Genomic DNA, 26,473 nt, shown 5'->3' with positions numbered 1-26,473 from the left:
AAGTGCTGGGATTACAGGCTTGAGCCACCGCGCCCGGCCCATACCTAGCTAATTTTTAAAATCTCTTCTAGAGATGCGGTCTGGCTGTGTTTCCCAGGCTGTTCTCAAACTTCTGACCTCAAGTGATCTTCCTGCCTTGGACTCCCAAAGTGCAGAATTAGTGGCAGGAATCACTGCTCCTGGTTCACTGTACTATCCTTTTAATTTATTTATAGGTTGGAAAATTTCAAAATAAAAAAGAAACAATTATTTTAAACGTTAAGCAAATGCAACTGCTGAGTAATGAAGCTCTATATCATAAATGGTTTTTCTGTGTCTTTCCTAATTTTACTTATTACTGTTATTTCAATGTTTTAATTTTTTGAGACAAGGTCCAGATCTATTGCCCAGGCTGGAGTGCAGTGGTGTGATCTCAACTCACTGCAGCCTCTGCCTCTCGGGCTCAAGCCATCCTCCCACCTCAGCCTCCTGAGTAGCTGGGACCACTACACCCAAGCAATCTTCTTGGCATTTTTTGTAGAGATAGGGTTTCGTCATGTTTCCCCAGCTGGTCTCAAACTCATAAGCTCAAATAATCCACCTGCCTCGGCCTCGTTAAGTGCTGGGTTTACAGGTGTGACCCACTGAGCCCAGCCTTATTTTAGTATTTATAACACACAGAAATATTAGCATATCAAAACAGTGTTGTCCAACAGAACTTCCTGCAATGATGGAAATGTTTTGTATCTGGGCTGTTCAATAAAGTAGCCATCAGCCACATGCAGTTACCAAGTACTGGAGATGTGGCTAGTATGACTGAGGAACTGAATTTTTAAGTAAATTTAAATAGCTACTTGTGGCTGGTGGCTATTGTACTGGTAAGGGCAGTTTTAAGACGTTAAGAACAAAATACAAATTTTATAGTAAATAGTTTAAAATACGTAAAAGAAATAAATTTTAAAAACTAGCAGAAAGTGTAGCAACATGTACAGTTCCTTCTCTTGTATCTACTTTTTAATGGTTGTCATATTTTGAGTATGTATTAATTTTAAAATCAGAAAATAAGCTGGGGCCATGCATGGTGGGTCACGCCTGTAATCCCAGCACTTTGAGAGGCCAGGGCAGGCAGATCACTTGAGCTTAGGAGTTCGAGACCAGTATGGGTAACATGGTGAAACCCTGTCTCTACCCAAAAAAAAAAAAAAAAAACCAGCTAGGGATAGTGGTGCTTGCCTGTAATCCCAGCTACTGGATGGGGGAGTGCCTGAGGTTGGAGGATAGCTTGAGCCCAGAAGGTCAAGGTTGCAGTGAGCAACCACTTTGTACCACTGGACTCCAGCATGGGCAAAAAAGTAAGATACTGTCTCAAAAAAAAAAAGAAAATAAGCTGGGCATGGTAGTGTGTATCTGTATTTCTAGCTACTTGGAAGGCAGAGAGGAGAGGATCCCCTAAGCCCAGTAGTTCAAGACCAGCCTGGGTAACATAGCTATAGCTAGAGCCTCTTCTCCAAAAAAAAAAAAAAAAACAAAAAAACCATAACCACAAAACCAGAAAATTTAGAGACAGGAGTGGTGGTTCACGCTTGTAATCCCAGCACCCAGCACTTTGGGAGGCTCAGGCGAAAGGACTGTTTGAGCCCAGGAATTTGAGACCAGCCTGAGCTGATCTAGTGAGACCCTGTCTACACACACACACACACACACACACACACATACACACACACAGAAAATAACTTTAGAAACAATTGGTACTATATTATCAGCAGAAAAATCAGATTTGCTACTGAAGCTTCATTATAAACACTGAGTTGGATACATTAACTTTAGCATAGTTATGAAGAAGAGTCACATAAAATAATGTCAGGCAATTAGGGATAAAAGTAAACTTTCTTTTCTTAATTCTAAGGAAATACCTATAAGCATTTTAAGTCAAATGTCAAATGGTCTTACATTCCAGTCACCACTGAGGATATCTGCAAAACTTAGAAATTCACTGGCTCTCACAATATCATCAATATCCATGAAGAAATCTATGTAGTTTTGGTGAAGATATAAATTAAATAAGTCTCCAGGCATGTGTGACATTTCTACTATCTCCTATAAAAACAAGCATATATACTTAAATTTGGCAAAAATGCAATGGTCAAATATATATGCACACAAATAATATATCCTTTGTAACCTGTACTAAGTGTCATTAAAGAACTTACCTCAGGTTCAACAAGTAATGTATCCCGTTCATATTCTGATAAATGAGAGGGCAACCGAGGTGAGTCTAATTCTGTTAAAGATGCTCCTATAAAAAATTGCTGAAATTATTAAAGATAATACCTTCTTTATAATTATATAGCACCAGTCATTTGAAGAGTCTGAAAATTTTAGACATACAATACCAACATAGTAAGCAAACTGTTCAAAAATAATAAATAAAAACAACTGGAAGCAAGCATCTATTTTATCCATATTAGCAAGAACTAAATTAAGAATTCTGATGCTTAGATTACGGCTTTTCTAGACTTAAAATATTCCACTTCCTAATGCACTCCCATTTCACCTTTTCCAGCTTTGGGTTGCTTTCTTCCCTTGATCTCTCATCTCAATACAGTGGTCTTTACTCTTATCTACTATGTACGAAGATGTTGCTCTCTACATGAAAGAATTCGAACTCCATTTGCTAATGCAAGAGACGATGAACGTATGTTGGAGAGGAAAAGAAAGGAGAGAAAGAAAAGAATCAGGTGGGAATAGTCACTCAAGTTCAAAGTAAGAGGATCCAGTGACAGAGGAATGTCCTCACTGCCATCTAAGTGATGCCCATTTTCCTCAGATGGTATGGAGGTTTCCATTTAGAAATCCCAATTTCTTTCCTTCAGGATCATCAGACTGAATACAGGCATTTGCTATCAAAAGGAGGGACTATTTGGGACACTAAAATGGGCACTAGGGAGTGAAAGAACTGAGAGGGAGCAGTCATCAAAAAAGACAGAAAAGGCAATAAACATCTCTGGTTGGGGAGTCAGAAAGCTTGTAAACTAGAGAAATACAAGAGGATTGAAAGAAACCTTAAGCTACCTGGTAATTTGTCTAAGGCTCTGTTGGCTGGAGCCCAGTATTAAGAGGGCTTTAGGCTACCAACACTTGCCACAAAAGTCTAGATGATCTGCTGTCTTATCTTCTGCAAACTATAAAGATTTACACACATGGATATGGCCTGCAATAGCATGTTTTTACTTTTAATCCTGCTCATGGTCAGAAAATATTCTATTTTCCTACTATGTCTTAGGCCTAGGCAAACAGTATCTGACCTAGCTCTAACTCTTAGAGCAGAACCAAAATACATGACATTTTTTTAGAAGTGACATTTTATTTCCATTTTAAGACTACGTGATATCCAACAGATTTAAAAAATGTAAAAATTTCTTACTTTTACAATACAGAATTTTCCCCAAAGCTCTGAAGAGAAACAGAGAAACATCTTTGCCACCAATAGCTTGGACCTCTTGATTTTCAAAAACCCTATCAGGTTTTTTTCTTCGTTTTGATTTTGACAGCACAGCATCCGATTTTAAAGACATTCCTTTTTTCCTTGGCCATAAGTTGTTTTCTCCTGAATAATATACACCCAAGTGACAATATTTAAATTAAAATATGAAAATTAAAACTAAGAACACTTCAGATATAGTTACACTAAATATTCTAATTAAAATATGTTTTCCTAATAAACAAAAATTACAAACGACATTAACCGAGTCAGAATCCTCTTTGGGTTACAAACATTAAAATGGAATAAAATGTTATCTGCAAGTTATTTCATAATGCAGATTTCAAACTTTCACATGCACAACAGCACAATCTCCAATATAGGTTGACATTCGTGATCCAAAAATTCAAACTCCAAAATGCTCCAAAATATGAAACTTGCAGTGCCAACAAGATGCTCAAAGGCAATGGTCATTGGAGCACTTTGTATTTCAGATTTTCAGACAAGGGATTTTCAACTGGTATAATGCAAATATTCCAAAATCTAAAAAAATATCTGCAATCCTTCTATTCCCAAAAATTTCAAATAAAGGATATTCAACCTGTACTGTCATATCGCCTTGGTTTCTCATCGTGTTATGTGCAAGATACTGTCCCTGGCATGTGATACATTTGAATTTAATCTTCATAACAATCCGGTGAAGGGAGAATTTTTTTTTTTTTTTTTTGAGATGGGGTCTCACTCTATTGCCCAGGCTGGAGTGCAGTGGTGCCATCTCGGCTCACCACACCCTCTGCCTCCTGGGTTCAAGCAATTCTCCTGCTTCAGCCTCCCAAGCAGCTGGGATTACAGGCATATGCCCGGCTAAATTTTTGTATTTTCAGCAGAGATGGAGTTTCACCATGTTGGCCAGGCTGGTCATGACCTCCCAACCACCCGACTTAGCCTCCCCAAGTGCTGGGATTACAGGCGTGACCCACCATGCCTGGCCTTTTCTTTTTGACACAGGGTCTGGCTCTATCACCCAGTCTGGAGTACAGTGGCGCAATCATAGCTCACTGAAGCCTCAACCTTCAGGCTCAAGTGATCCTCCCACCTCAGCCTCTCAAGTATCCGGGACTACAGGTATGCACCACTATGCTGGCTATATATATATTTTTATAGAGATGAGGTCTCGCTATGTTGGGCTGGTATCAGACTCTTGAGGTTGAAGCTTCCTTCTACCTCAGTCTCCTATAGTGTTGGGATAACAGGTGAGAGCCACTGCACCTGACCAATTATTATTAGACAGTTAATGAAATGAGATACAAAGAGGTGAAGTAATTGGCTCAAGGTCATCAGTGAGTGAATGACTGGAATCCAGGCAGTCTGGTTCTGCAGTGTATGTTTAACAACCTCTCTACTGATGTTGAGAGTATCCAATTTATGAATACGCATGTGATCAAATTTCTCGGGTTTTTAATTTTTTTTCTTAATTTTTTTGTAGAGACAAGGTCTTGTTATGTTGCCCAGGCTTGTTTCAAACTCCTAGGCTCAAGTGATCCACCCACCTTGGCTTCAGGCAAGAGTCACCATGCTTGCCCCAAGTTTCATTTTTAAGTCTACTATTTAGAACTCAACAGTGCATGACTTAAAAGCTACCTCGAACAGCAGAAAGAGCACAGGATCTGGATTTGAATCAAAGTACTGTCTATCTCATTAGGTTGATATGAGAATTAAATGAAAAAAACATAATTGCTAACATAGTTCTTGGCCCACTCTTTAATGTCAATTTGTCAATGTTAAGCATTAAGTAAGTAGTCTGCTAAATGTCTTCTGAAGGACTATGCAGTAAACTATGATCATTACAGTAAAAATGTAACTCACTGCCATTAGTGAAACTATCTTTTTACTACATCTTTTTACATATTAACAGGAAATTTATTAAACATATCTCATAAATTTACATGTTTCAATATTAACAGGAAATAAATTTACTAAACATGTCTCATAAATTATTATAAAAATAATTTCAGGCCGGGCACGGTGGCTCATGCCTATAATCCCAGCACTTTGAGGGGCCGAGGAGGGCGGATCTTGAGGTTAGGAGATCGCAACCATCCTGGCTAAGACAGTGAAACCCCATCTCTATTTAAAATACAAAAAAATTAGCCGGGCCCAGTGGCAGGTGACTGTAGTCCCAGCTACTCAGGAGGCTGAGGCAGAATGGCGTGAAACCGGGAGGCAGAGCTTGCAGTGAGCCAAGATCACACCACTGCACTCCAGCCTGGGCGGCAGAGTGAGACTCCGTCTCAAAATAAATAATAATTTCAAAAGTATTATTAAACTGATTAATGGCTGGCCATTTATTGAGCACTTAATATGAATCAAGCACTGTAAGAAGCACTCTGGAAGTATCACCTCACATATTCTTCATAGGACCCTAAGAAGTAAGTGCTCACATGAAAGGTGAGAAAACAGAGGCACAGAAACATAGAGTCACCTGCATAGGACTATATAACTGGTAAGTGGCAGAGACAGAATTTTTATCCAGGAAATCTCGTTCTAAATTAACTTTGAAAGGTAAACTATCTCAAACAGAAACAAGGATATATACTACAACATATTCATAGAAGGGTATATATGCATGAGTATATATTTAATTTTAAGCCACTGTCTCAATAACAAAGAAGGATAAATAGGTATAGACCAAATATAAGTTAAAATGTTTGATTACATTGAATGAATTAAGAGAACGTCAGTCACCTATATAATGCCACATGACTGTATCTTCCATAGTTACCTTTTGAAGAAGAAAACTGGAGGCTGTTTATTGCACTTCTGATATCACCAGAACATCCTTGACAGAGCAACTCTAGAGAAGTTTTGTCAGGGACAGTAATTTTTCCTCCATTCTAAAATAAGAAAATTAAATTTTTAAAAAAGTATTTTCTTAAAAATAACAACAAAAAAAAACCCCAACCTATTTTCTCAACTTAATTAAAGTAAATTAGATTCTTTTAAACTTAAATACTAAAAAGGGCTGGGAACGGTGGCACATTCCCATAATCTCAGCAATTTAGGAGGCTGAGGTAGGAGGATCACTTGAGCTCAGGAGTTTGAGACCAGCCTAGGCAAGGTAGTAAGACCTCATCTCTACAAAAAATCAAAACAATTAGCTGGGCATGGTGGCATGCGCCTGTATTCCCTGCTACTCGGGAGGCTGAAGTGGGAGGATCACTTGAGCCCTGGAGATGAAGGCTGCAGTGAGCTATGATCTTGCCACTGCACTCTAGCCTGGGCTATAGAGCCAGAAAAAAAAACTTATCTTAAAATAATAATAAAAAACTAAAAAGCCTCCATGTTAAACACTGGTCTATGAATGGTACAAGCTTCAATGACTTATTACAGTTTAAGGTATACTTTCAGGAAATATTAAATAATGTATTGTTTTACTTTTTCACTTTGACCAGGTTGTATTTTGAAGTTTTTACTCTCTCACTATATACACACAAATATGTAACATATATATGTACACACACACACACACACAAACCCTCAAAATGCAATAGAATGTGATAAAACTAAATATACACAAAATAATCTGACAAATTTATGAAATTTACATGAAAATTCCTTTACTCAGGTTTTCAACACATTATACAGTCTGGTGAGGATGAAAAAGCCACAATTACACCAATTATTTCTTCTTCTTCTTCTTTTTTAAACCGGAGCCACTTGAACTAATCAATTCACTAAAAAAAAAAAATTTTTGTTTTGACACAAGGTGTTACTATATCACACCTGGGCTGGTCTTGAGCTCCCTGGCTCAACTAATCCTCCCACCGCTGTCAGCCTTTGTAGCTGGGACTACAGGCATGCACCATGGCTCAATTTGCAGTTCTCACGCTTATAGTAGAGAATGTAGATTTTCTTTTAGAGACAGGGTCTAGGTCTGTCCACGACAGACTACAGTCATGTCATCTAGATCACTGCAGTCTCAAACTCCTAGGCTCCAGTGACCATCCTGCCTCAGGCTTCTGAGTAGCTGGGACTACAGGAGCATACCACCATGACCAGGTAATTTTTTTTTCTTTTTTTTGGGTGGGGGATACGGAGTTTCGCTCTTGTTGCCCAGGACGGAGTGAAGTAGTGCAATCTTGGCTCACTGCAACCTCCACCCCCTGGGTTCAAGAGATTCTCCTGCCTCAGCCTCCTGAGTAGCCGAGATTATAGGCACCTGCCACTACACCCAGCTAATTTTTATATTTTTATTAGAGATGAGGTTTCACCTGTTGGCCAGGACGGTCATGAACTCCTGACCTCAGGTGATACACCCACCTCGGCCTCCCAAAGTGCTAGGATTACAGGCGTGAGCCACTGCACCTGACCCATTAAATATTTTCAAAACACTAATGGCATAATAATTCATCACAGTAATTGCTTCCTGTATTACAGGACTCAGTTTGTTTCTCATTTTTCACTATTAATATCTGTTATTTATTCAGTTAGGTGCTCTACACTAACGTGTTTAATCCTCAAAACAACCTCTCCCTTGGAGACTTCCCTCAGTTCCTGTGGTCCTAGCAGTGCAACAAAAATTATGTTTCATGCAAGATTTGGTTGATTTATACCAGTAGGATTCCCTAGAACCATGATGCTGAGAGCAGAAGGTCCATCAGTTTTTTTTTAACATCATCTTGATTTGAGATATAGAAAAAAATGACGTACTAAAATTGAAACAAGGCCGGGCACATGGGCTCATGCCTGAAATCTCAGCACTTTCAGAGGCTGAGGAGGGAGGATCACTTGAGCCAGGAATTCAAGACTAGCCTGGGCAATAGAGGGAGACCTTGTCTCTAAAAAAAAATTATAAAATTAGCCAGGCATGGTGGTACCAGCCTGCAGTCCCAGCTGCTTGTGAGGTTGAGGTGGGAGGAACACTTGAGCCCAAGAGGTTGAGGCTGCAGTGAGCAATGATTATGCCACTATAGTCCAGCCTGAGCAAAAGAGTGAGACCCTGTCTCAAAAAAAAAAAAAAAGTGACAACAGCTGTATATGAATGTAAATATACTTTACTGAACTGTATCTTTGAAAATGGTTAAGTTGATAAATTTTATGACACATGTTTTTCACTACAATTTAAAAAAATGTCAAAATTAAAAAGTGACAATAGGATAACAGGAAGAGTTGAATTGTTGATAACTACCACACCTACATGCCAGAAAACATTTTCTTGATGATAGACACAATTTAGAACAGTAAACCAAGCAAAAGAAAAATTTACCTCAATGTGAAAGTGAAAGTTTAATAGAAAAATATTAAAGATTCTGAAAATCAGTATTTCCTACATTTGCTAAAATGACATGTATGCCTTATGAATATAATAAAATGCTTTTATTCTAAAAAATTAAAATAATACATGTTTCCAACTCCTTCAGTTTACATAACACTATTTAAGCTGGGCTTTCTATAGTTATCAAGTGAGGTTTAATTAATCAGAGACTTACCTTGTTAGCTTCTATAGTCACTATTCGATTAAGAAATTTCATCATAATTGTTGGTGCCACAGGGTTGAAACTAAAAGTTTTATAAAGAAAGACAGCAGTTAAATGATTAATTTAAAAATATAATACGTATGTGACCTTTATAAGCAGAAATTTCTTTCTTACCTAATATTTGAGATAGAACACTCTTCCTGAATTTCTTTGGGAAACAATAACCTTTGATTATTATCTCCACTGAGACTGTCCGAGATTACAAATATAAGAGGACATCGACCAATCCTCACATACTTCCTAAAATAACAAAATACAGCAATGTTGAAATTTAAGCCACTTCTCATTTAATTTGGAGTTTTAGAATACTTCACTGAAACCTACCTTAGAACTTCATGTAAAGTATGAGAATCCCGATAAAACTGGTTAGGTAAATCCTATTGAAAATAAAAAATAAATAATAGTATAGTTTTATTCCATTGCAAATTTATTTTTCAGATTCATATTTATTGAGATAGGCAAAAAAATATTTATTCAATGTATTTTAAACAGAACTTTCATAGAAGTGAAGGGAAACATGAAATAGATGATACCCCAGGAATGATACCCTCAGGAATGCAAGAGCAGCCTGGGCAACATGGTGAAACCCGGTCTCTACAAAAAAATACAAACATTAGCCAGACGTGGAGGCTTGTGCCTGTAGTCCTAGCTACTTGCGGGGCTGAGGCGGGGGGAATAGCTTGAGCCCAAGAGGTAGAGGTTGCAGTGAGCCGAGATTGTGTCCAGCCTGGGTGACAGAGTGAGACCCTGTGTAATATACATCAAAGGGGATCCCAATTTTTAGACCAAATTTCTTACGGTTGCTTTCCAGTTACAGTATTTTCACTAGGAAGTAATTTTCCAAACTTTTCTTTTGTTTTTCTATGCTTAAACCATTAAAATTTTAACGTTCCTTATCCTACAGCTATTCCATTCAAGTTTACTAAAAAAGACTTTAGGTTTCTATTACAAAGCCTTTGTGTTGTATTTTACCAATATCACTACTATAGAGACAATTAACATTATCATGTAAGATATATCTCACAATTGTTTAGTCAATACCTACAGCAAGATTTTAAAAGTTGGCTGGGTGCAGTGGCTCACATGTGTAATCCCAGCACTCGGGAGGCCAAGGCAGGCAGATTACCTTGAGGTCAGGAGTTCGCGACCAGCCTGGCCAACATGGCAAAACTCCATCTCTACTAAATATACAAAAATTAGGCTGGCATGGTGGCAGGTTCCTGTAATCCCTGCTACTCGGGGAGGCTGAGGCATGAGAATTGTTTCAACCCAAGAGGCGGAGGTTGTAGTGAGCCAAGACTGCACCACCGCACTCCAACCTAGGAGTTAAATCAAGACTGTCTCAAAAAAAAAAAAAAAAGATTTTAGGCTGAGCACAATGGCTCACGCCTACAATCCCAGCACTTTGGGAGGCCATGGCGGGCAGATCATGAGGTGTCAGGAGATCGACATCATCCTAGCTAACATGGTGAAACCCGTCTCTACTAAAAAATAGAAAAAATTAGCCGGGCATGGTGGCGGGCGCCTGTAGTCCCAGCTACTGGGGAGGCTGAGGCAGGAGAATGGCGTAAACCTGGGAGGTGGAGCTTGCAGTGAGCCAACATTGCGCCACTGCACTCCAGCCTGGGTGACACTGACAGAGCAAGACTCCGTCTCAAATAAAAAATAAAATAAAATAAAATAAAGATTTTAAAAATTGTCCTTACTTCAACCAGAATTATCTTCTTATCAGTTCTCAGATCATCTCCAAGCATTTGTAACTTGTTATACTTTGTCGCTCTTAGTAGAAACTCTTTGAAAACTGCTATCTGAGACTGATAGGGAAACATATGGAAGCTTGATTCTGAAAGGAAACACATAACCACTTTTATTTTCAACAAATTATATACATTAATATTAAACAACTGTATGCACACACACACATTTGATGCATCTCACAATACTGTAGACTGTTTCCTAATTAGGAAAAAATCATTTAAATTTAAAATAGGATATTCCTTTCAAAAGACAAGAGTCAACATGTAGCCAGGTGCAGTGGCTCACGCCTGTAATCCCAGCACTTTGGGAGGCTGAGGCAGGTGGATCGCTTGACCTCAGGAATGCAAGAGCAGCCTGGGCAACATGGTGAAACCCAGTCTCTACAAAAAAATACAAAAATTAGCCAGGCGTGGAGGCTTGTGCCTGTAGTCCCAGCTACTTGCGGGGCTGAGGCGGGGGGAAAGCTTGAGCCCAGGAGGTAGAGGTTGCAGTGAGCCGAGATTGTGTCCAGCCTGGGTGACAGAGTGAGACCCTGTGTAATATGGAGTTAACTGACCTAAGAACATAGCTGTCAGCATAACATTCATACAATTGGTAAAAATATTTATGACTTTGGCCTACCCAATGAAGAATCTCTAAAGGAGTTCAAGCCTATTAATGAATTACCTTCAGTGATAAGGGTTTGGTTTGTTTGTTTGTTTGTTTGAGACAGAATCTCACTCTGTCGCCCAGACTGAAGTGCAGTGGCACAATCTTGGGTCACTGCAACCTCCGCCTCCCGGGTTCAAGCGATTCTCCCGCCTCAGCCTCCTGAGTAGCTGGGACTACAGGAACGCATTGCCATGCCTGGCTAATTATTGAATTTTTAGTAGAGACGGGGTTTCACCATGTTGGCCAGACTGGAGTGATAAAGGTTTAACAACAAAAACAGAATGACTGATTAGTGAACTTGAGAATGAGGGAAGCTCTCTGAAGGCATGTTTCACATGGAAGACTGTTTAAATTAAGGCTTATCAGACTGTCAAAAGTAATGCTACTATTTAGAAAGCAGTAAAAGCCAGGTGCAGGAACACACGTCTGTAGTCCCAGCTACTCCAGAGGCTGGGTCATGAGAATCCCTTAAGCGCTTAAGAAGTTCAAGTTCATTCTGGACAACATAGTAAGACTTTGTCTCTTAAAAAAATAATAATAATAATGGGCCGGGTGTGGTGGCTCACGCCTGTAATTCCAGCACTTTGGGAGGCCGAGGCAGTTGGATCACCTGAGGTCAGGGGTTCAAAAACAGCCTGATCAACATGGTGAAACCCCATCTCTACTAAAAAAATACAAAAATAAGCCGGGCATAGTGGTGGGCGCCTGTAATCCCAGCTACTTGGGAGGCTGAGGCAGGAGAATTGCTTGAACCCAGGACGTGGAGCTTGCAGTGAGCCAAATCACTGCACTCCAGCCTGGGTGACAGAGTAAGACTTTGTCTCAAAATTAATAATAATAATAATAAGGAAAAGAAAACAGCAAAAGCACCAGCAGGAAGGAATACTAGTAGCACAAGGGAGTGCATTAAAGAGTCCAGACAAGGGATTTTGAGGAACACTCCACATTAAAATAAAATTATCCTTCCACAAGTCAGCCGGGCGCGGTGGCTCATGCCTGTAATCCCAACACTTTGGGAGGCCAAGGTGGGCGGATCACGAGGTCAAGAGATCGAGACCATTCTGGCCAACATGGTGAAACCCCATCTCTGCTAAAAGTACAAAAAAAATTAGCTGGGTGTGGTGGTCTGCAGTCCCAGCTACTTGGAGGCTGAGTCAGGAGAACTGTTTGAACCCGGGAGGCAGAGGTTGCAGTGAGCCAAGATTGCACCACTGCCCTCCAGCCTGGCAACAGAGCAAGACCCCATCTCAAAAAAAAAAAAAATTATCCTTCTACAGAAACCTTTCCCTTCAAAATGGCCTAGGAGATCTGGCTGTCCCTAGTTTCACCACCTAGAGTTGCAATACGAAAAACTATGAAAGACAAAATGATAGTGCTAAAGTACATAAGCATATGCATGAACTTATAATGTATTACATCTTTAAACTGGTACTATTGCCGGGCATGGTGGCTCACGCCTACAATCCCAGCACTTTGGGAGGTAGAGGCGGGTGGATTGCTTGAGGTCAGGAGTTCGAGACCAGCCTCGCTAACATGGCAAAAACCCCATCTCTACTAAAAATACAAAAATTATCTGGTTGCGGTGGCCTGTAATCCCAGTTACTCAGGAGGCTAAGGTATGAGAACAGCTTGAGTCTGGGAGGTAGAGGTTGCACTCCAGACTGGGTGACAGAGTGAGACTCTGTCTCAATAAATAAATAAATAAATAAGATTGTTACTATTATCAATTTTTAAATCGTTATCTTAAGGCCTCCTTCCAAATTCCAAAGACATCTCTGGTCTTTTGCTTTCATTTGATATTGTTCTAACAGGTATTTACTGATCTAAGCTATCTTCTTGGGGGGCAAGTTCTTTTTAACACATCTTAAGGCTTGATTTAACAAATAAAATACCTTAGTTAATACTGTCTAACCTCCTAGCCAGATCTTAGTAAAAAGTAGATAAATAATGCAAACGGAACATGTTAACAAAACAGTTAAGACTTAATCTTCAAAAAATTCCATTCTCTTCCACTGGAGACATGCTTTCTTTCCTTCTCCTGAAATAACTTTTATTAATTTATTTTTTGGGACAGTGTCTCACTCTGTTGCCCAGGCTGGAGCACGATGGCACAATTATAGCTCACTGCAACCCTGAACTCATAGGCTCAACTGATCCTCCCACCTCCCACCTCAGCCCTTCAGTAGTTAGAACTACAGGTGCACAACACTATACCTAGCTAATTTTTTTATTTTTGCAGACAGGCCTTTGTATGTTGCCCAGCCTGGTCTTTAACTCCTGGCCTGAAGCAATCCTCCTGCCTCAGCCTCCCATGTGAAAGCCATCACATCTGGCCTGTGAAATTCCATCCCTCTGAAAGTGGGAAGTACGGGAAAAAATGCACTCATAGAAGTTTATCTGAAAGCTCCCTTAAGCATGGGTTTTTCCCATTACTTCCACTACCTTCACAGCCAATCTTACCAGTATTAAATATCTCCCTGAAATCATCTTTTTGGAAATCTGGTAAAACTGGATTAATCCACTCTTGTACTTGAATACCATGCTCCTTTGATAGTACTTTTATGGTCGTTGTCTTTCCACATCCAGGAGGACCTGTTATTAATAAAATAGATCCACCCTAAAATCAAATACAAATTATTATTAAAAACCAAAATCACTGGAATGCTAGAATATTATTTCTGACTTTTCATTCTAAATATCATTTACTTCTATAAATATTTGCTGAATGTCTAAGCAATTAAAATTTCATAATAATGCTTGCTGGAATAAACCAACTTTATTTTTTCTTTTTTTAATTGTTTTTTCCCCCATTTTCCATACAAAAACATCTGCAAATATGGAAATAAGAGAATCGTAATTCTTCAACTCTAAATTCTGCTTCTGATAACTTCTCAATTTTTGCATTATGTCCCTCCCAAGGACTACTTAGTAGCCAAATTAAAACCACCACACTTTGGCTAAATTAGGGAGGTGATGTCTAAAACAAAGATTTTTAGAGGTTACCTGAACTCTTTTTTTTTTTGAGACGGAGTCTTGCTCTGTCACCCAGGCTGCGGTGCAGCAGCGCAATCTTGGCTCACTGCAAGCTCCACCTCCTCGGTTCACGCCATTCTCCTGCCTCAGCCACCCGAGTAGCTGGGACTACAGGCGCCCACCACCACGCCCGGCTAATTTTTTTGTATTTTCAGTAAAGACGGGGTTTCACTGTGTTGGCCAGGATGGTCTCAATCTCCTGACCTCATTATTTGCCCACCTCAGCCTCCCAAAGTGCTGGGATTACAGGAGTGAGCCACCGTGCCCAGCAAAATTTATTCTTAATATAGACATCTCATTGGATGATATAATTTACTGTTATACAAATACAATATTCTCATGGAAAGACTTCAGTTTGGTTACTAAATTCTTTAAGAAATGCATATTAAGATACATATTCGGGAAGAGCATGGTGGCTCACACCTGTAATCCCAGCATTTTGGGAGGCTGAGGCAGGTGGATTCTTTTGAGCCCAGGAATTTCAGACCAGTCTGTTCAACATGGCAAAACCCTGTCTCTACAAAAAACATACAAAAATTAGCCGGGCATGGTGTGCGCCTATAGTCCCACTTGGTCAGGAGGCTGAGGTGGAAGAATCGCTTCAGCCTGGGAGGTGGAGGCTGCAATGAGCCAAGATTGTGCCACTGCACTCCATCCTGGGCATTAAAGTGAGATCCTGTCTCAAAAAAAAAAGAAAAGTAAAGTAAAGAGAAAAGAAAACAAACGTATTTACTAGAGATAGGACTCTAATGAGAGACTAGAGATTGTTAATCCCAGTAACATTCCCTGATACTGTAAATTTGATTTTTAAAAAAAAAGTTAAAGCTACAGAAATATCAAAAGATTTTCTACATACTATGGCAGGCTATAATTCTTATTTGTTTTCCTTTAATAAGAACCTATGTACCTTGGACAAAGAGAGCCTGTTCCACTTTTGAAAAGGGCAGTGTGTGAGTTATAGTGCTGTTCACTATGAGTTCAAATTATATGGATCAACAATATACAGTCAGGTGCCAGATAATCAACTTTCAGTCAATGATGGACCACATATGAACAGTAGTCCCATAAAATTATAGTGGAGTTGAAAAATTCCTAGTAATAATAATGCAAAACATCACTCACGTTTGTGGTAATGCTGGTGTACACACACCTACTGTGCTGTATAAAAGTGTAACATGTATATCTCATTATGTGTAATATATAATGCTTGATAATTATAATAAACAACTATGTTACTGGTTTATATATTTACAGTGTCATATCTTTATTATTAGAATCTACTTGTTCTTATTAAAAAAAAAAAAAAACAAAGTTGGCCGGGCATGGTGGCTCACGCCTATAATCCCAGCACTTTGGGAGGCTGAAGCAGGTGGATCATCTGAGGTCAGGAGTTCAAGACCAGTGTGGCCAATATGGTGAAACCCTGTCTCTACTAAAAATACAAGAACTACTCGGGCGTGGTGGCGCACTCCTGTAATCCCAGCTACTCAGGAGGCTGAGGCAAGAGAATCGCTTGAACCAGGGAGGCGGAGGCTGCAGTGAGCCGAAATCGCGCCACTGCACTCCAGCCTGGGCAACAAGAGTGAAACTCTGTCTCAAACAAAACAAAACAAAACAAAAAGTTAACTATAAAACAGCCTCAGGCAAGTCCTTCAGGAGGTACTGCAGAAGAAGGCACTGTTGTCATAAGAGACGACAGCTCCTTACATGTTGCTGCCTCTGAAGACCTTCCAGTGGACAAGATGTAGAGGTGGAAGACAGTGCTATTAATGACCCCAACCCTGTGTAGGCCTAGGCTAATATGTATGTTTGTGTCTTCATTTTTAATTTTAAAAGAAGCTTAAAATTTTTTTAATACAAAAAAGTTTATAAAGATATAAAGACAGAAAATATTTTTGTACAGCCGTACCATTTATTTGTGTTTTAAGCTAAGTGTTATTATGAAGGAATCTAAAAGTTTAAGTAAAAAAGTTACATAAAGTCCTTAACATGGCATTTACAAAAAGTTCCAGTAAGTGAAGGTTTATTAAATAAAAATTTTTTTAAGTTTAGTGTAGCCTAAGTGTACAATGTTTATAAAAGTCGACAGTAGTGTGCAGTAATATCCTTAGACTGTCACTAACCACTCACACTCACTGACTTAACCATCTTCCAGTCCAAGCTCCATTCATGGTAAGTTCCCTATATAAATCTATAATAGCATTTTTTATCTTTTATAACCATGTTTTTACAAAATTTTTTTTTTTTTATTTTTTTGAGACACAGTCTCGTTCTGTTGCCCAGGCTGGGGTGCAGTGGCACTATCTTCAGCTCACTGCAACTTCCGCCACCCGGTTTCAAGTGATTCTTGTGCCTCCCGTGTAGCTGGGATTACAGGCACACACCACCATGCCTGGCTAATTTTTGTATTTTTAGTAGAGATGGGGTTTCACCATGTTGGTCAGGCTGGTCTTGAATTCCTTACCTCAGGTAATCCACCCGCCTTGACCTCCCAAAGTGCTGGATTATAGGCATGAGCCACCGAGCCTGGCCTTTTTACTGTACTTTTTAATGGTATGGTTTAGGTATGTTTATTTACACATATAGTTCCCACTGTGTTATAATTGCCTACAGTATTTAATACAGTAACACGCTATACGAGTTTGTAGCACAGGAGCAAAATATAGCCTAGGTGGAGAGCAGGCTATAGGCTATACCACAGGTTTGTGTAAGTACACTCTATGATATTCTCACAACAATGAAATCACCTAATGACGCATTTCCCAGAATGTATCCCCATCATTAACTGAAGCATGACTGAACATTAAATAACTTTAAACAAAAACACATATACAACAAGGCTATATATTGATGGGTTGACAAAAATGTTGTAACCAGAGGTTTGCAGAAACCTAATTTAGTGTTTTTCTTAGAAATAATGGTTCAGTATTTGCTAATTCAGCAACTTTACAGAACATAACTACCTTGAATAATGATAACTATAATACCAGACAGATCACTTCTTTACAAAGAAAAAGAAGCCTATGCACAAGTACTATACATTTTTCTCATGTAATAATATACTTACGTGTCTGTTTTCTGACAGAGTGGGTATAGGCACATAGCAAGTTTCCCTTTCAGTAAGAGAACTAGTAGGTAGTTTCTTATCAGCACATTATAACGTGAAGTCTTTTGTTAATCCCATTTGTCTACACTGTAACAGAGTTTTACTGAATTCTGAAGGAAAGAAGTTGTCCTGAAAAATTAAACGCTGCAAATATTTGGTATATTGTACTTAAAATAAATTTTGAAAAGTAAATTTAGTTTGCCCATTGATAAATCTAGATCTTCCCAATTTTTTTGAACAAAACCGTTTTCTAATTACTGACATCACTGAAACTTCTGTAAAATAAAGGGTAAGTGATTTGGGCCAGGCATGGTGTGGCTCATGCCTATTAATTCTGGCACTGTGGGATGCCAAGGTGGGAGGTCTACTGGAGGCCAGGAATTCAAGACCAGCATGGGCAACACCGTAAGACCCCATCTCTACAAAATTGTTTTTAAAAATTAGCCAGATGTGGTGGCACACGCTTGTAGTCCCCAGCTACTCGGGAAGCTGAGGTGGGAGGACTGCTTGAGCCCAGGAGTTCAAGGCTGCAGTGAGCTATGACAGCACCTCTGCAATCCAGTGTAGGCAACTGTCTTTAGCAAGACCCTGTGTCTAAAAAGTTAAATAAACAAATAAATAGAGTATATGATTAAACTCCAACTCCTTAGGGGGAAAACTTTTGAAACCATAAAATACTTTTCCCAATACATATATATATACACACACACACACATATATATATGTACGTAAGTTTATCCAACTGGTAGAATAGTAACACCAACTGGTAGAATAGTAATAGTAACACCAACGTAGGTTTATGACATGATAATGTTTATACTGACAGAGTATTGCTAAGTGAGAAAACACAATGGACACTGAAAAATAAAAACTATTAGCTGAGCTGACCAAAAACAAATCAATGAGGAAAAGCTTGGATATAAGAGGTGTGTCAGAGAGACTGCCCAAAAATCTGTATTCGGAGAAGAGAGATGAGATTTCTATGAATCAGAGGAATACCAATGCTGACACTTAAAATCCATCTTGAATTCACGATCTTAGCTCTAAACCAAAAGGTTTAGATCCACAGGCCAGGGAGAAAGGAGCTTGGTTCAAGAGAGAAGGATCGGCTGGGTGTGATGACTCACGCCTGCAATCCCAACACTTAGGGAAGCCAAGGCAGGTAGATCACCTGAGGTCAGAAGTCTGAGACCAGCCTGGCCAACATGGTGAAACCCTGTCTCTATTAAAAATGCAAAAATTAGCTGGGTGTGGTGGTGCACACCTGTAATTCCAGCTACTCCGAAGGCTGAGGTAGGAGAAATGCTTGAACCCAGGAGGCACAGGCTGCAGTGAGTCAAGATCACACCACTGCACTCCAGCCTGTGCGACAAAGCGAGACTCTGTCTCAAAAAAAAAAAAAAGAAAGAGAAGGATCTGTTACCATCAAAGTAACTAAAACAGCAACTCCTTCATCTCAAGGTTGAAAACTAAAGGAAAAACCTAACGTAAACAACGGACTCTAGGTATTAGTGATGTGTCAATGTAGGTTCATCAATTTTAACCAATGTACTACTCTGGTAGGGGAAGGTTAGTAAAGGGAGAAGGCTATGCATTTGCCGGGGCAGGGCATATGTGGGATATCTCTGTACCTTCTACTCAATCTGGTTGTGAACCTAAAACTGCTCCAAAAATAAAAGCCTATTTTTTAAAAAAGAAAAAGATATAAAACTCATCCTACCTTTCTAGTTGGAAATGTATTTCAAGGTAACTAAACAACCCTAGCTAGTGATGGCAAACTTTTCTTTGTAGAAAAATGTCAGTAATAACTGTAGAAATAACAGAACTACAAGAAAGTCACTGTTTTACAACTCTAATAAAATAAGTGATTCAGGCAAGGGTTGAAAATTGAAGCTACAGCACTTAGGTAGACGACTGATGGAGAACTGGGCATTCACATGCTGCCACGGTATCTCCCCGTGGATTATGTGCCAGTTGTGAGGGAAAGTTACTCTACAATGAAGATTTTTGACGGTCACCTCTTCGATCTAGTGACCAAACTTAAGACAGCAGGAGAACCACAAATACTTTCCAACTTGACACACTATACAACATACACCATGACCTTTATTCTTCCAAAAATGTTCAACTTGAGTCTAATCAAGCCCTTGATTCAAAATTTCAGGTTATAGGACATGCAGGATAGAAGAACAAGTTAATCATCATTAGGAGGAAACAACCTAACAAATGCAGCGTGAGACTTCCACAAGTCAACCGGCCTGGTCTCCTTCATAAGTCAGTGCCTTGGAGAAAAAGGAAGGGTTAGTAAACTATTACTAGATTCAGGGGGGAAAAAAAGGCCTAAGAGATATAACAACCAAACGCAAGGTTTGATCCTTGATTAAAACCTGTTCGAAACAAACCAGCTACAAAAGACATTTTGGGGACAAATGCAGAAACGTGAATATGAATTGATCATTAGATAGCATTAGGGCATCCTGGTTAATTTTGTTAGAGAGAATAATGGTATGCATAATTAATTAGGAAAATAATTTTTTTTTTTTAAAACACAGAGACATACTGAAGTCTCTAAAAGTCTAACTGAAATGTCACAATGTTTATAATTTACTTTAAAATACTTAAGTGGGAAAGAATGAGTATATTCTGTATATATGAATATTTTTATTATTCTATTTTCTTTTATGCTTGAAAAATCTCAAAATAAAAACATTTAAAAAGAGAGATTGGGCCGGGCGCGGTGGCTCAAGCCTGTAATCCCAGCACTTTGGGAGGCTGAGACGGGCGGATCACAAGGTCAGCAGATCGAGACCATCCTGGCTAACATAGTGAAACCCCGTCTCTACTAAAAAACACAAAAAACTAGCCGGGCGAGGTGGAGGGCGCCTGTAGTCCCAGCTACTTGGGAGGCTGAGGCAGGAGAATGGCATCAACTCGGGAGGCGGAGCTTGCAGTGAGCTGAGATCCGGCCACTGCAGTCCAGCCTGGGCGACAGAGCGAGACTCCGTCTCAAAAAAAAAAAAAAAAAAGAAAAGAGAGAGAGAGATTGATGGAAGGAGAGAATATTTTACCTTGGAGGTTCAGGGTAATTGTACAGTAAGGAAGTGAAACAAAAAATATCAGTCTAAAATAAATAATGACTGTTTTGGGCTATATTTAGTAGAGAAACTAATATGTAATTTGCCTGCTTTCCTCAGCCTGAGATAATCTGATGTGCTAAATACACTAGTACCCTAATTGGTTTACTGATTCTTTATGCTAACAATAAGACATAAAGAAAAAGAGTTACAAATAAAGGGGAAAATTCAAAGTCTCTGAGTCTTTTAGTCAAGTTGGAAGTAGTAAAGTCAGGAAGCTTTTTTTTTTGTTTTTTGTTTTGTTTTGTTTTTTTATGGTTTTGGGTATTGCTCTGTTGCCCAGGCTAGAGTGTACTAGTGTGATCACAGCTCACTGCAGCTTCCACTTCCTGGGCTCAGGCGATCCTCCCACCTCAGCCTCCCAGGTAGCTGAGACCAGTGGCATGCACAATGCCCAGCTAATTAGCTGTAGAGACAGAGTCTCCCTATGTTGCCCAGGCTGCTCTTGAACTCCTGGGCTCAAGTGATCCTCCCGCCTTGGCCTCCCAAAGTGCCGGGATTACAGGCATGAGTTAGCACGCCCCAATAGGGAGCTTTCCACTGGAGGAGATCTAGACTTGTTTTGAGCAAAATCATCATAAAACTTCAACTTCTAACAACACACTGTAAGAAAAATATTTGATGTTAAATATTTAAAAACACATTTCTTACCTGTTTTGGTTGCCTTTCTAAGACTTGAGCTTTTAACCAGGTTTCAACTTCTTCAATTTTCTTTTTATGCACAGCAAGTTCATGCTACAACAAAAATTTCAAATTTAAAACAAAACTTCTTAACTGAAGATTTTTTTGGTACATCAGCACATATGAACCTAAGCATTATTAACGAAAAGTAGCAAATCAGTAACAATCTATATAATAAAATGGTCCTTTTGATTACACTTGAATTTTTATACTATTATGGAAAAATTATATTCTTAAGTTGATAACTCTGTATGATAACTTTGGCAAGTTTGTTGTTATAACATTTTTTAAAATTCAGAAATACATTTTGAGAAGACAGTAGAGAGGAGTATTACATTTAGTACAAAAACTTTTAAAAAGATCAATTCTATGTTGGGATTAAATTAAATCTAAGATAACTAATAATACAACTTTAGAGTAACTATTGAGAAAAATCTGAGCCTTGGAAAATAAAAAAATCCAGAATTTTTTCTAACCCTTAGAAAGATTCTTATGAGTAAAAAATCTGAAAATGTACATCTCTCTGCTTCCCATCCACCCTTATGCACCCTGAAATTAAATTATGTAGACATGTCTGCATGCTTTTCAGTACCTGAGTTTCTGGTTTATATTTATCCACCCATGGTTCATTTTCAGACAGAGATTCTTTTGAATTTTCTAAACCATAAATCTGTTCTAAGGAAGACAGATTTCCTCTTTTTCTCGCTGGAAATTTACTACTTTCTAATGTAGAAGGTCCATTTTTTCTTCTATGACTTGAGTTATTCACACCTAATGACGTGGCAGTAATAGTAGAGATGTCTCTACACTCTAGAAAATCATCAAATGATGGGTCGACCCAGTCTGTTACCTGAAAAAAAAAAGAAATCCTGTAAATATAATCACATTTTCTCCCATCTATTCGCCCAAATAACTGAGCTACTCTGGAAACAGCATACTCATAAATTTAGAACCTTTAAAACTAAAAAAAAAAAAAATTTGTTTTTTGAGACAGGGTCTCGCTTTGTCGCCCAGGCTGGAGTGCAGTGGTACAATCTCAGCTCAAGCAATCCTCCAGCCTCAGCCTCTTGAGTAACTGGGACTATAGGCATGCACCACCATGCCCAACTATTTTTTTGTACTTTTTGTAGAGATGGGTTTTTGCCATGTTGCCCAGGCTGGTCTCAAACAATTCTTGGGCTCAAGCGATCCTCTCACCTCAGCCTCCCAAAGAGCTGGGATTACAGGTATGAGCCAAGACACCCGGCCTAAAAATCTTACAAATTAACTCTTTTTAAATAAAACTCTCTCTGTAATAGTTGTTTTTCTACTTTACAGTAAGTGCAAGTGCATACTTGTCTACTTGACCTTAAAGGAGTAAAGAACACAAACTTATTTTTATTCATTGTAATCTTCCCAGCATAAAGACTAGAATGATTTTTTTTAACTCTCTGTAGGATTGAAACATATTAAAATTACCTATTAAAAAAAGCAAAACAAAAGAAAAAAATGATAATATTTTAACAGAAATCGCAATAAGAGTAACACATCTGCCTTGGCCAGGTTAATACATTCACAAACTAAGAACCATTTCATATATCCAAATAATCCATATCAGCTTTAAGACTTAGTGAAGATATAGACCAAGGATCATAACGTTGCAATCTGTAATTATGACTGGATTATATTTTTCTTCAGTGCAAGAAGCAACTAATATTTTTATAATTGAGACAGGCTTTTCACGGGGGAACTGTCACTCAGAAACGCCTAGTAATGGTTGGGTGTAGTGACTCACACCTATAATTCCAGCATATTCAGAGATAGAAGCAGTAGGATTGCTGAGCCCAGGAGTTTGAGAACAGCTAGCATAACACAGGGAGACCCTAACCCTACAAAAAATAAAAAATTAGCCAGGCATGGTGGCGCACACCTGTATTCCCAGCTACTTGGGGTGCTAAGGTGGGAGAATCACTTGAGCCTGGGAGGTCAAGGTTGCAGTGAACCATGGTCACCCCACTGCACTCCAGCCTGGGCAACAGAGTGAGACCCTGTTTTTTTTTTTTTTTCTTGCTAAAATTTAGAAATTATTAGTTAATTATTACAAATAATTAGAAATTAGAAAGTTTTACCAGATTTTTTAACACTCTAATAGCATTAATCTAGAAAAACATAGCTTCAGATCTGGTTGTAGAATCTACTGCCTGGCTAACAAAAAGAAACCAAGTTATGTTTTCCTTCAAGAATACTCAGCCATAGTTGTGAGCTACCAATTAGACAATGTTCCTCTCTTGAAGAAAACGAACCAGAAGTTGGAGCTGAAAATAGGCTTAGAGGAGGTAATTTAGGGCTTACAAATACTTTACAAATGCTAAGTCATACTTCACTCTTCTTTTAAGACAGAGAGTTAGGAATATTATTGGCAGTGGATTAAAGAAGGAAGACCACTGGAAAAAATTTCAGTCATAGCTACCTGATTCATTTCGTCCTCATCAAAAGATTGTGACTGGTACTATAATTTTGGCCCCTTTCCTCTATATTTTTGAGTGTATGAAAATATCTTTCATTATAAACCTTTCGACAGCAATTCTGATTTGCAAATTATTTATACATTTTATAGTTTCATTTCTTACATAAATGTGGACTCCCATATACTAGAAAAAAGAGAAAGATAAACAGCAAAGTTAAGTAATTTACTTAACATCAAAGAAAATTTAGAGCCACCACTTAGGGAAATAGCTACCCTGCATGCACGAAACTGTCTGACCCCCATCCCACTTTAACCCCTATCTTGCTGAGAACTGACACACTGAATCACATTACTTCTAAGAAGTAGGGCTTTTGGTTAAGCTATAACACCAACTACCACTCTTATTTCTCTCTTCTATGTTCTTCCATTCAAATGTTTTCAGCCTTTGTGACTGGGACCGTAAAACACTTTTTCAAAATTAAGGTTGTACTTTTAGAGAACATTTGTTTCACAACTTATTACCAGACTTGCTGAAATCATTAATTACAATAGATACTGGGCTCTATTACTTTGATAGCAGTAATAAGTTATTAAGAATATGTATAAAAATTTATAATTATTTTAAGGCAATTATTACATGGCCATTCTAGTGTATCATACCTTTGTGGAAGATACCTTTGGTCTAAGAAAAGTTTTTGACATTATAAACTGTAATAGTTCCCATCCGTAGTTCAGGACCTGTAGTACATTAAACTATAATTCACCTAGGGGGGGAAAAAAAGAAGCCCTCAAATGAAGAAAAACTGTAATTGCAGAATTATAGTAATAAATGTATACTGATATAATCAACAACACAATAAAGGCTCAAGAACTAGTGAAAAGGAACAGTAAATTTAAGTGATACAAGAAATCAAAATTCTAAAATAATTTTACTTTTAATGACTATAACTGTATTAAATAATCTACTTGTGGTGTTACTATCGGAGTTTTTCACATGAACTCAATGATGTATCAGAGGAAAAACAGAAAAAAACCACACATACTATGTACTTACCTTTTGTCATTAAAATTAGGCAATTTTATTTGAGCAATTTTTATACTGAAAATTAAAGTTTTCCTAATTTCAAATTACAGTTGCAGTTCTTCATTTCCAATATTTCCCAAAAAAGTAAAATACCATGAATTCACTTGCTGTGGACGAAGAATTTAAGTCTTACTGTAAAATTTTTGTTTTCATTTGAACACGTTATTAGAACATTTCTTGGTAACACTGTGGTTTTCAACCGTGTTTTCAAATGCTTAAACGTTTATGCAAAACTAGTGAATTCAACAATTTTAAGTTAGCCAGAAGAAAATTTTAAGGCCTACAAACTTATACACCGGAAAGTATACCGGACTATTTTACAGTTTGGAGGCACACATAGCCTATAAGCACCCCGACACACTAGAAAACACATTGTTCAGCCCTCCGCCCCAAATCGTTCGGGATTAGAGACTGTGACGTTTCAACAGGTACACAAGCGGAAAAAACCACCTATTTGAGTAAATATAGTTTGCAGCTCAAAATAAAAGATGCAGACCAGGGGCCGGGTGCGGTGGCTCACGCCTGTAATCCCAGCACTGTGGGAGGCCACGGCGGGAGGATCACCTGAGGTCAGGAGTTCGAGACCAGCCCGGCCAAAACATGGTGAAACCCCATCTCTACTAAAAATGCAAAAATTAGCCGGGCGTGGTGGTGGGCGCCTGTAATCCCAGCCCTTCCGGAGGCTAAGGCAGGAGAATCACTTGAACCCGGGAGGCGGAGGTTGCACTCCAGCCTGGGCGACAAGAGTGAGACTCCGCACCCCCCCCCAAAAGGAAAGAAGACTACTGTCACGGTCAGGGTTCTATTCACCCTTGAAAACAAGATTGACAATTACCTCCTTTAAAAAGCAAGTAACTGTCCCTGAAGATGCCAGGTTCCTGAAATGAGATGTCAGAGGCAGACCTTCAAGACTATTCCTAGCCGACCCACCACCACCCCACACAGTGAACAGGGTATACCAAGCTCAAATATTCGTTCAACGTAATCCTATAATCAGTGGGGTGCCGGGTTGAGCTCGCAAATCCCCGCTGCAGGACAGGGCTTTGCACCCTCAATCTTCTCATCCCCAGATGGGATGGGCGGGTCGGGAGGAGGAGCGACGCGAGCCCAGGAAAGCTCGAAGGCAGAGATAGACTCGCGTCTCTAAGACATACACGTAATATAGCCGCAACCGCGGCGGCCTTACTTTCCCGGAGTTGCATCCCCTTTTGGGCAAAGAGCTGAGGCGACCGGGGTCTAACCTACGTGAAAGGGCAGCCACCTGGCCCTACCCGGCCTCAACGCCGAGCCTCTCGGAGGTACGGCCTCCCGGGGACCTTCCAGACTGGTCGGCGCATCAGCGACGCAAGCGAAGGGCGGGGACCTCCGAAGGAGTGTGTTACTTAGACATCCAGCGCACTGCCTGACCCGAAGTACCGACCCGAGTTACGCCCACCCTCCAACTTTGCGATGGAAATGTGTCATTGAAAGCCAGGTAACCAGTGGGCCGCGGCTGGGTCGCAGGGACAGGCTAGGGGCGCCGCGGTGGGCCTCGAGGCCCTTGGGGCCGTGGGCTTTTGCTGTCGCCCGCCCCTTCCGGCTCC

At 39.3% G+C, this 26,473-nt stretch overlaps 1 protein-coding gene across 29 annotated transcripts in view; it reads right to left on the bottom strand.

The window, feature by feature from the left end:
• Window positions 1-26,216, bottom strand: part of RAD17 (RAD17 checkpoint clamp loader component) — a 47,335-nt gene extending 21,119 nt beyond the window's left edge. For 2 of the 29 annotated variants that reach the window (XM_078004837.1, XM_078004851.1), the window contains exons 1-15: window positions 26,136-26,216; window positions 25,726-25,768; window positions 24,467-24,570; window positions 23,810-23,990; window positions 21,953-22,210; window positions 21,331-21,414; window positions 13,867-14,023; window positions 10,704-10,840; window positions 9,322-9,374; window positions 9,112-9,237; window positions 8,950-9,019; window positions 6,243-6,354; window positions 3,404-3,586; window positions 2,190-2,275; window positions 1,930-2,076 (exon numbers count right to left, since the gene is read on the bottom strand). In XM_078004837.1, coding sequence (XP_077860963.1) covers window positions 1,930-2,076; window positions 2,190-2,275; window positions 3,404-3,586; window positions 6,243-6,354; window positions 8,950-9,019; window positions 9,112-9,237; window positions 9,322-9,374; window positions 10,704-10,840; window positions 13,867-14,023; window positions 21,331-21,414; window positions 21,953-22,210; window positions 23,810-23,818 — 1,422 coding nt within the window. In that variant the 5' untranslated portion in view covers window positions 23,819-23,990; window positions 24,467-24,570; window positions 25,726-25,768; window positions 26,136-26,216. Of the gene's footprint in view, window positions 1-1,929; window positions 2,077-2,189; window positions 2,276-3,403; window positions 3,587-6,242; window positions 6,355-8,949; window positions 9,020-9,111; window positions 9,238-9,321; window positions 9,375-10,703; window positions 10,841-13,866; window positions 14,024-21,330; window positions 21,415-21,952; window positions 22,211-23,809; window positions 23,991-24,466; window positions 24,571-24,860; window positions 24,998-25,725 lie in introns of all 29 variants that reach the window. The other 27 variants (XM_015140236.3, XM_078004850.1, XM_078004847.1 and 24 more) reach the window with 26 other exon arrangements.
• Between the last annotated feature and the right edge of the window lie 257 nt (window positions 26,217-26,473).

The sequence above is a fragment of the Macaca mulatta genome, chromosome 6 (genome assembly GCF_049350105.2).
Source record: "Macaca mulatta isolate MMU2019108-1 chromosome 6, T2T-MMU8v2.0, whole genome shotgun sequence".
Taxonomy (NCBI): Eukaryota; Metazoa; Chordata; class Mammalia; order Primates; family Cercopithecidae; genus Macaca; species Macaca mulatta.
The sequence above is the reverse complement of the archived record's forward strand: the minus strand, read 5'-3'. Positions and strand labels throughout refer to the sequence as shown.